Source organism: Corylus avellana, chromosome 11 (genome assembly GCF_965113065.1).
Source record: "Corylus avellana chromosome 11, dhCorAvel1.hap1.2, whole genome shotgun sequence".
Classification (NCBI taxonomy): Eukaryota; Viridiplantae; Streptophyta; class Magnoliopsida; order Fagales; family Betulaceae; genus Corylus; species Corylus avellana.
In genome coordinates this window covers 7,966,249-7,976,882 of record NC_142500.1, presented here as the reverse complement: position 1 = coordinate 7,976,882, position 10,634 = coordinate 7,966,249, and the positions used below count along the sequence as shown (strand labels likewise).

Sequence of the window (10,634 nt, the reverse complement as noted above, 5' to 3'; positions counted from 1 at the left end):
AAAAGGGGGAGAGAGCTGCGTGAGGCCGTGAAGGATGGTGAAAAACGGGTTGACTAAGGTTGGAGAGAAAAAAGAAAAAGAAAAGGGCTTTAGGTGTTATTGAGGGCAAACTTGGAAGAGCAGGCTGAAAAAGATCACGTGAGACGTTTTCCATCCACTTGACGGCAGATACTAACAGAAGGTTTAAATTGACAAATTTTGTAACTTTAGGGTGGTACATTGCAAATTTTGAAACTTTGGGGTTCAAATTGAAAAACCCCTGAAACTTCATGGGAGTAAAGTGGATTTTCCTCGATAAATAAACATTCAATTTCTTGACTTTTATTTTTTTTTTATTTTTTGGTTTGTAATATGAAACCAAGAATCCAAAATAGCCAAAGAGGGAAAGATTAGAAAAAGTCTGAAAAACATCAAAACGTTACACGAGAATGAGAGAAACCAAGTTCTTGACTTCTTGGTTATGACAATTGAGTCATTGACAATGCACAGAGACTGTGAGAGAAACATCGAACACGCACTGACCGACCAACAAACATCAAACAATTAAAAATTAATGGCACGCTGCACAATGAACTGAGTGAAGGGTGCGACAAACCAAACAATTAAAAATACCAGGGGCAAAACATACCAAAAATTAAAACTTGAGTTAAGAAAATTTTTTTAATTTTTTTTTACGAGGGGCGCCCGCCAACAGGTCGCCCCCACGTAAATCCGCCGATGGCCTTTGCTTTAGAGCATGCATATCTAGATGCTTTGTTGTAAAGCGAACCCTGCCATGAATGGACAAAACCATGACATTTGATTGAAATTTGTTAAAATTGTCTAGGTTTGGGATATCCGGACACGGAAGTTGAAACAAGACCTTCCAAGCTATGCAGATGAGGAATGTTATGTACCCAAAAATAAGGGCCTTTTAAAATTTTTATTTTTATTTTTTATTTTTTGACATTTTGATAACTGCATTTGGGAAGGTTTATGCTGTTGATTGGAGTCTAGATGGTGAAAAGGTCGCCTCAGGTGGTAAAGATCGAAGTTGTGGATGGGCTAGATTAATTGAGGCCAAATCCATGCTTGAAATGTCAAACAACATGGTTTTTCCACAGCTTTTATAGGCGTGGGATTACTGTTTATATGATACCAAATGCAAGTATATTATGTGATATGTACTACTGGGGTCAGGAACTGAAGAATCAGTAACAAGGTGGTTATTGTAGAAAAGCTTCATTGCGTCAGCATTGCGGTTTTTCGGCCACGGGATGTTTCCACAGATTTGATAGTTTCAACCACAACTCGTTCTGAGGTGCCTGAGGAAGAATATAAAGGCTAATTTACTTGCCTGGCTTTCATTGTGGCTTGTCTTTTTTTTTTTTTTTTTTGGTAACAAACCAACGTTCATTCAAACAAAAAGGTTACAGAGGAAAGAAAATAAAGAAAATGCAAGCTTACTTAAACCCCAAACTGGACAAATCTCAAAAAATAGGAATGAGATCATAAAGGGGAAAAAAAAGATGCGAATGCAGCCAAGAAAACCTTTGCCGCAGCGCATACCGGTGATGGATACTACCATCGGAAGTACGAATACCCCTATCAAACATCTAAACAAGCTTCCTAAAAAATCATGCAGATTTAGATGAAAAGTAACTGTAGAAAAAAGGTTTCCAAAAAGAAACCAAAGGGAAAAAGAAAAAAGATCAACTCCAATGAGTTCCATCCAGTTCGGGTTAAACAATAAGCAACACAACAACAGAAAGTTACATAAAACAATAGCATAAACTCAAAAAACGGCAGCTGCTCTAGAGGAGGTCATCAATGGTGAACTGGTCCCACGCATCGGCGAGTAAGATCCACACGCAGGAGCATGTGGTCCACTCACCGGCGTGTCGATGTCGGAATGGGGCACAGAACGCAACACCAGGCAGCTGGATCGCCGGGGATGCTGGTGGAGGAGCGCGATTTGGCCAAGGGTTGATGGGGAGGAGTAGAGCGGGCTTTGAAAAGGACGATCTTCAAGACTCCATAGATCTGGCCAGCGAAACGTTGAAGGAGACGATCCACGACAGGGGAGAAGTGGCCGGAAAGGGATGGAAGATGCAGCTTTTGTTTAGTGAAGGTCGGGATAGATCTAGAGCAAGCTCTAGAGAGATAAGAGTTCTCTCCTGAAGAGAGAAACCCAGCAAAAAGAAAAGCATAAAACTGAAGAAAAGGAAACGAGGAGGAGGAAGGGATCCTCCTCTAGCACTGGCAGCTGGTTTTTTCGTTCAAGGAGAGAGAACAGAGCTTTTTACGTTAAAGGAGCAGTTTTTTAAGAGTGAGAGTATAAAAATTGATTTACTTGTCTAGGTTTGTTTACAGAATTTAGTACTTTTCTTAGTTGGTGTTGAAGATACAGTTGGTGTCTAGATACTTGTCTAGGATTTTTTTTTTTTCCTAAGCAAATAAGGAAAGGGTACATGAATGAAAAAACCAAAAAAGGGTTCGGCTCCCTAACAACAAACCCAAACCAGTAATACAATGCAGAAAATACAAACAAATAGGAAATGGGCCAAAAAATGGCCCGGTCCTCTGGATCTTGGTCAACAGACCAAGAAATGGCACCATCAAAGTGGTGTTTTAAGCAAGCCAAAGATCTGACTAGCTTTGAATCAACGACACCCTCCAAAAGGAGGCTATTGAAGGAGAGGTACTGAATTCCAATCTGGATCTGCTATAGGGGAGAACCGATCTTCTGTTGATGAGGCAATCTCCACAAAAATATCAAATTAGAGTAGCTCAAGGAGATAAATACCCACAAAAATACAACAGAACACAACAAACAGAAATACAAGACACAAAGCAAAGCTAAATACAATAAAGAAAGCAAAAAACCCTCAGCAGCATCGGCAATGGAGCGGGATTCTAGGCCGGCAAGTAAGCCACACATCGGAGCGTGAAGTACGCACGCCGGTGATGGAGACTGGAGGGCCAAAATCAAAGGAGCAAAATACCATAAAACACCGGTAGGGATGGAGGCAGCGGGCGAAGGACAGAGCGAAGGAGCCAACACCTTGATGACAGCTGTCCACGCTCTGGAGCGTGTGTACCACGCGTCCGCGAGTGAGATCCACTCTCGGGCGCGTGTGGCTCACGCTCCAGCGAGTGTTGGCTGGACGGAGGTGCAGATGGTTGCATTGGGAAGTGAGGAGGCAGTAGAGCATGGTGGTGAGGCACGTGTGATGGAGGAGCGAACTGATGTTGAGAGATCGGGTATTGAAAAAACCAAATTGAGAAACAACAGTTTGGGGGTTGCGGAGGTTGATGGATGGCAGGTGGAGGCTGGGCTTGGCCGATCTGTGGCAGAGATGGGACTGTGCTGAACGGTGATGGTGGAGGAGCGATGGGAGCTACTGTGAAGGGGAAAAAAAGACAGGAAACAAAAGAGAGAACAGGGTAAAACAAGAGAAAAAGAGAAGAAAATGAAGGAGAACAAGGGTGGAAGGGAGGAGGGAGGGAAAAAAATTACATCCCTCCTCCCTCAGGCAGCCACACAAGGTGGAAGGAGAACCTCAAAAGGAGGTGGAAAGCTTCTCTTAGAGAGGAGGAGCTTCTCTCTCTAATTCGTAACATTAATTTGAAATTATTTAGCTTACTTTAACAGGAATTGAGATTTTCAAGCGTCAGACATCTGACCTCTTTTTATTTTTTTTTCAAAAAAAAAAAAAATTGAAGAAGAAAGATATTAAAGGGAAATTCAAATTTGAGGTATTAGCACTAAATTTAGGATGATAAAATCTTTTTTAAGTGATACCATCCCAAAAGGGTTAACCATTCACCCCTAGGTTTTAGTTTTAAATCTAAAAATAAATTTTAAGGCATTAGAAACTAAATATTAACTCATAAAAATTTAATAAAAAAAAAATAACAAAATCTAGCAAGACTAGGAAGAGAGATTTTTCTACAAATATATATATATATATATTTTTATAATAAACCACATCAGACTTTAACAAATACTTATCTAATTCTTGACAGCCTAATAACAAGACTCCTTTAGCAGCGCTAATGAGAGGGAGGGATCCACAAACCTTACGTCACTCCACAAACGTCAGAACCTTCCACTACACAGATGACAGTCCTTTTCTTCTTTTTCTTTTCCTTTCCCCCAATTACACGTTTCTCTCTCCTCTTGTTTCTTTTATATATATATATATATATATATATATATATATATTTTTTTTTTTTTTTATCTTCGGCTTATCAGCTTAAATTCTCGATCTGCCCTTAAGAGAAGAGGGCCGTTCCTATACCTTCTTATTATCAGTCTATAATACGAGATATTCTTCATCATCATGGCTATTCTCGACAGCGAGCACCAGGCCCAGTTAAGCAAGGTCTCTTCCGAAGGTTAATTTCGTTCTATCCTAACCTTCATCGCATCATTTGTTTTGCATCTTAAAAGTATGATTCGCGTCGGTGTTTTTTTTCTTAAATTAATTATTATCTTTGCTTGGGGGCAATATTTTCTTTATTATTGCTAGGTCAATATGCGGTTTCCCTACTGAATTCTCTGTGATTCTTATTTAGACTATAATTAGGTTAGGACGAAATAAATTTAACATCTCCTTGATCGTGTTCTGCTGGAGGTTTGTTGAACATCCCCTTTTGCGCTCACGATTTCTGGCCGTTTCTCGGATCTGTAGATGTTTATAGATCTGGTTTTTTCAATCACAGATCTGTGAATCCCCTATTAATTGACTTGTTTAAGATGTGCTGATTCTTGCTTTTTTTTTTTAAAAAAAAAATTAAGATCTAATTTGTAGATCTAGATCCAAATCTAGTATCTTCAATCTTAGATGTTATCGTTTTCTTCGAGGCGTGTCTTTCGAAGGGATGTCTACTATGAAAGCACACGCTTTATATATTGAAAGCACGAAGAGAAGACAAGACCAGATCTACAAGGCTAAGGTGCTTACATAATAAGAAAGATAAAGGGTTGTATTCATAACATAAAAATCTTAACAGAATATGCAATTGATTCTCAGTTCGATGACATACTCAAAGCTTATTCACATAACAATACTCACAATATTTGAAATAGAACGTGAGTAATGATTATCCACATCATAAAAGCAAAGGATCATATTTATCAAAACTATATAGTTGAGTATAGCTTTCTTTCAGAAACAAATCTCTGTTCACGCTATATGCTGGAATTTCCAACTCACAGGTTCATAACAAAGATCTTATTTTGGATAAACAGACTTTTACTCAATTTTTTTGGCAGCCTTCTTAGTAAAATGCTTCTAAGGGTTCATTCATAGAACTTTCGTCCTACAGATGCAACACGCACAATTTTCCAGTAGATAAAGTTAAATAGGTACAATTTAAAGCCTTTGATGTTGGTAATGTTTTCATTGGTTGTTGAGCTCTAATCACTAGTGTAGGATAACCACGGTGTATACTAGCCACTTTTTACATTACATCATAAATGAATAGCTTATACTCTTACTAATCAAGCTGCACCACATATATAAGCTTTCTCTACAAGTTACAACACTTTTTTTTTTTTTGATAAGTAAAGATGTATTAATCAAAAGCGCAGAGGGGCGCAACCCTAGTATACAGGGAGTATATAAGAGAGCGACACATGAGAGACTTCCCCTTGTAAGAACAATATGAAGGAGGAAGGGGGGTGCGGGTTCAAAACTTACTAGATGCGTGCTTGCACCAATAAAAAGAAAAAGAAAAAATCTTAGGAAATGAAGCATGCATTTCCTCACTTGGGTTCTCTTTCCTTCATCTTTGGGCAATCTGAGCATAGCACAGACTTCAGTGATTTAAACCCTATTCACTGCCCTGCATGCTTGCATTGGCTTCATCTTTGACTTTCTCTATAGTTTGTTATTTTTCTTCTTTTTGATTCATATATTTTTTTGACATAATATATGTCCTATGGTGGAATAATTTGAAGGGTATTGGGATACCTCACTATCCATGTTCGAAATTATTACAATTTTTTCTGCAAGGAAACATATTTTAGTCACATTCCTTATTTCAATGAATTTTCAAAATTCACCTGAGTGTGTGCAAGGCTTCTCTTTAGAAACTTTCAATCGCAGTTTGACTGTCTTTGCCGACACGGTGGGCAAAGCGCCCCATGGTTTGGTTTTGTTTGAAGCCATTTTTGAAAAGAGAGAAGGTGAGAAAAAGCTTTTGTGGTTTTTTTCCACTAGTTTTTGTCTATTTAGCTTACTTTAACAGCGCTAATGGGAGGGAGGGATCCACAAAACGTCACTCCTTACGGCACTCACAAAACGTCAAAACCTTCCACTGTCTTTTTCTTCTTATTCTTTTCCTTTCCCACAATTACGCGTTCCTGTCTTCCCTTTTCTTTTATATTTTTTTTTTTATCTATAAATTGGGGATTGGCCCTCTGTGTACCTTCTTATTATCAATCTATAATATAAGATATTCTTCATCATCATGCGTATTCTCGACAGCGAGCACCTAGCCTTCCGATGGTTAATTTGGTTCTATCCTTACCTTCATCGCATCATTTGTTTTGCATCTTAAAAATATGATTCGCGTCAGTGTTTTTTTTCTCTTAAATTAATTATTAGGGAAAAATTCACTTTATCCCCTGAAGTTTCAGGTATTTTTCAATTTGAACCCGTAAGTTTAAAAACAATATACCCCCCTAATGTTTCAAAAATTTTCAATTTAAACCTTCCGTTACTAATTTCCGTCAAATTGGACGGATATCTATGAAATTACGTAATTACCCTCGAGCATTTTTTTTTAATTTTCATCTAATTTAACGGAAATTAGTAACAGAAGATTTAAATTAAAAAATTTTGAAACTTTAGGGGGGCACATTGTCAATTTTTAATCTTTAGGGTTCAAATTGAAAAACTCCTAAAACTTTAGGGGGGTAAAGTAGATTTACCCCTAATTATTATCTTTGCTTGGGGGCAATATTTTCTTTATTAGTGCTAGGTCAATATGCGGTTTCCTTACTGAATTCTTTGTGATTCTTATTTAGGCTATAATTAGGTTAGGACGAAATAAATTTAACATCTCCTTGATCGTGTTCTGCTGGAGTTTTGTTGAACATCCCCTTTTGTGCTCGCGATCTTTGGCCATTTCTCGGATCTGTAGATGTTTATAGATCTGGTTTTTTCAATCACAGATCTGTGAATCCCCCATTAATTGACTTGTTTAAGATGTGCTGATTCTTGCTTTTTAAAAAAAACAAGAATCAAGATCTAATTTTTAGATCTAGATCCAGATCTAGTTTCTTCAATCTTAGATCGTGTCTTCCGAAGGAATGTCTACGATGTCTTGCTTCTCCACTGCTGCGTGTGGGATTTTTTGTTTTTGTTTTTTTTTTGTTGTTATTTTATGGTCCTAGGCGTTGGGCTGAGGATGTAAATAATGCTTCTGGCTTTCAGGTCGAGAGGGGAATGGTTTGGGTGCGAGTATTTTGCTCCTGCCTGGGAAATGGCTTCCTGTAATCCTGGAAGGAGTCTGCGTTAGCAGATCTCTTCTATAATATGAAAATCGAGCTGGGATAGCGGATGTTTGACTTCATAGATTGGTTTTTTATTGTAAGATCTGTTATGTTTTCGATTTTTTGATGTGTAATCTTTTAGCTTCGGTTATGATCTTGCAGAACTATATGTTCTGTAATTGTAAGAAGTTTTATGCTCTTGACCACTATTAATGAAATCAGATTGATTTTTCCAAAAAAAAAAAAAAAAATTTAACTGGACAAAAATGTGAAGCTTTGTTAACCTATAAACAAAGCATGAAGACTTGTGTCCAGGACAATAAATAAAGTAACTCACTAGACATGTTAAAATAAAGTTACAACAAAATTTTGTTGAATTGTTTATTTGTTTTGTTATTATTTAATATTTTTGATTAATTTAATTAACTTGTGCTTTAACATGTGCTTTTCTACAGCCTTATCAAGCGGCCCTTTAATTAAGCAATATTATTTAATATTTTTGATTAATTTTTGTTCAATTTAATTAACTTGTGCTTTAACATGTGCTTTTCTCCAGCTTCAAGAGGCCCTATAAGTATACAAATAAGTGGTGATACTGACTTTGACTACATCATTAACGTGGCCAATGGTGCCTTTAAGTACGAGGTCAATATGGTGAGAGCCTCTGGAAAACTGACCATTACTGTCACCCACAATTTCAACACCGAAGGTATCTATTGCATCACTGCAGAGCACCCAAAGCCCCTGTTGAATGCCGACGCTGGTAAGGAAAATTCAGAATTTGATTTGATTTAAATCTAATTGTAGTATAAAAGCCCACCTATGAGTGTGGATAAATTTATTGTGATAAAATATATATAACTATATTAAATATAATATTAAGAGAGAAAGAAGAGAGAGCGGAAGTATCTAATAGACTACATTGTATTGAGACTGATTAAATTAAGAGTATTATAGAGGCCTCTATTTTTAGAGAGACAATGAGTGATAGGCAAGTAACCTAATAGACTAAGGAAAGGTAAACCTAGTAGCCTAGGCTAAGGAAACCACAGAATCCATAAGGATGTAAATAACCTTAGAATAATAAATAACCCTAACATAATATTCTTAACATATTGGATTTAATCTAATTGCACCTATGAGTGAAAAATGAGTATAAAATTGCGGAAATATATGTGTATCATTGCTCTTTCATCCTGCAGGAGACCCTTGCACCTGTGCCCTCATAATTGATTGTTTTGATGTAGTTGTCTGCGGCGGTGACTTTAAATACAGTTACAGCACGAACGGGTGTGGTGGCACAGTGGAGAAGTTTTGTACGGAGCTCAAGGCTGTAGCCTGCGGTAATGGAGGACACAACTTGAACGTCTGCAGCAAGTACAGCACAGGAGGCTATGTTTACGATGAAGACAGCATGATAAGTACTTGCCAAAAGAGGCTCACTATAAATTCTGTCGCTGATGGAGAATCCGATTTACCGATCACCAAGGTCGGCATTGAAACTGGATGCAATGCGAAGTTCACCATGGTCGCATCTGATGCTGAATGCTCGTTGAATATTGTCACGCCTTTAGGAATGCACAAGAAGAAGATCTCCTATGGTAAAAAATGCATTTTACAGGTCAGGAACGACTAGGAGGATGAAGGCCAAGAGATGAAGGTGAGGGAGCGAGATTAAGGCTGGAAAAATCATGCTCATGATTATAATTTTTGGAATCATCATCAATCATGTAATGTCTTTCAGTCATCAATTAATTTTGAAACTCTTCTTCCTCTATTCTATTGAATTCAGTAACTAGATGACCGATTTGTCATTCCAATCTTAACATAGCTTGATGAGTGAAGTTCTTAAGTTCTTGTATGTCTCTGCTATTGCCCATGTTGGCGTTCTTCAGCTCTTGTATGGCTTGGGAGTTCTTTTCAGTTGACTGGTTGACAGTTTGCATGAGTGCTTTCATCATGTCTTCCAGTAATGATTGTGGTGCAGACTGTGGCACTTGAGTAGTGAATTGATACGCAAGTGGCGTTTGATACGCAGGTGGTTGAGCTTGGTAATTGAATTGCGGATAGTCTGAATAGTGCACTTCATCAAATTGATCTCATAGAAGATGTTATAATCACTCTCTTGATAGAAGAAACTTTTGAACATGATCTAAGAACGTTAAGAGTTCCCTTCACTGCTGGATCAATTATTTATGACTGAACCATGAGACAAAATGTGGAAGTAGCTCCCACAAGAATAGATTTATTAAAATAAGCTATCAAAAGCATAATAATATTGGACAAAATTGAATACATGTTATTCAACAGTTTTATCAAGCAATAATTGCATTATGCATTACAAGGTGGAACTTCTCCGATGTCTTATGTGTATGATTTCCATAAACTTAGCGTTGACTAATGAGTAAGGCTAGAAACAACATTTTTATCTCACAACTATCCTACAGTGCTAATGTGGCAATCAACTCTTAGATCAGTCTTTGTTAAAATAAAATAAAAAATAAAAAAATCCCATGGTTGATTAGGACTACTGCCACGTTAGTAGTGTGAAATAGTTGTGGGTAAAAAATGTAGTTTCTAGTATTTCTCTTAACTTTCATAACTTAAAACCTAGGAGTACTACATTCAATGATTGTTGATAACAAAGTTGAGAAAATGCAATTGCAGATGACAATGTTGTGAAGATGAAACATTCTCTTCATTTAAGCTACGGTGAGAAATAAAAATTGATCAGATTTTGTAAAAGCCTTGACAATTGTATCCTTCCTAGGAGTAGAGATTCCCTCTGGAAAATAGAGGCAGTTCATTGCCATTGTTTATGATCATAAAAATGTGGCAGAACCTGTCTCTAAAAAGTTTTTTTTTTCCTTTGGGGAAGCCCCGGGGGGCAGGGTGGATGGTGTGATTTTATGGGGGATGTTTTAAATCACTAAATACAAACAAGCATTCACCAAATTTGCAGCAAAAATTAGAACATTGTATCCCTTACACATTGCATAGGCAATAAAGATAACGGTAGTGAAATGGATACTCCGTTATTTACGAGGTGCTACAGATGTTGGTATAGTCTTTGATAGAGACCGTGGTATTGGTTCCAGTGTCATTGGGTATATCAATTCAGATTATGCGGGTGATCTGGTTGTGACAC

The 10,634-nt window shown here is 37.4% G+C and overlaps 1 protein-coding gene across 2 annotated transcripts; it reads left to right on the top strand.

Annotated features, from left to right (window-relative positions):
* The first annotated feature begins 4,222 nt into the window (after positions 1 to 4,222).
* On the top strand, positions 4,223 to 9,347 carry LOC132166488 (uncharacterized). 2 transcript variants are annotated; one of them, XM_059577307.2, is made up of 3 exons: positions 4,223 to 4,380; positions 8,043 to 8,249; positions 8,689 to 9,347. In XM_059577307.2, the coding sequence occupies exons 1-3, from the start codon at positions 4,326 to 4,328 to the stop codon at positions 9,120 to 9,122; spliced, it is 696 nt and encodes a 231-aa protein (XP_059433290.1). In that variant the 5' UTR covers positions 4,223 to 4,325; the 3' UTR covers positions 9,123 to 9,347. The 2 variants fall into 2 exon arrangements, with proteins under 2 accessions (XP_059433290.1, XP_059433291.1); XM_059577308.2 differs by having other exon boundaries at positions 4,225 to 4,380; positions 8,734 to 9,347.
* Positions 9,348 to 10,634: the final 1,287 nt, after the last annotated feature.

Bases quoted from the DNA above. Each gene is read 5' to 3' on its own strand.
- LOC132166488 (XM_059577307.2), top strand. From the start codon at position 4,326: ATGGCTATTCTCGACAGCGAGCACCAGGCCCAGTTAAGCAAGGTCTCT. The intron at 4,381-8,042 runs GTTAATTTCGTT...GCTTTTCTCCAG, and splicing joins AAGCAAGGTCTCTTCCGAAG to CTTCAAGAGGCCCTATAAGT. The intron at 8,250-8,688 runs GTAAGGAAAATT...TTCATCCTGCAG, and splicing joins CCTGTTGAATGCCGACGCTG to GAGACCCTTGCACCTGTGCC.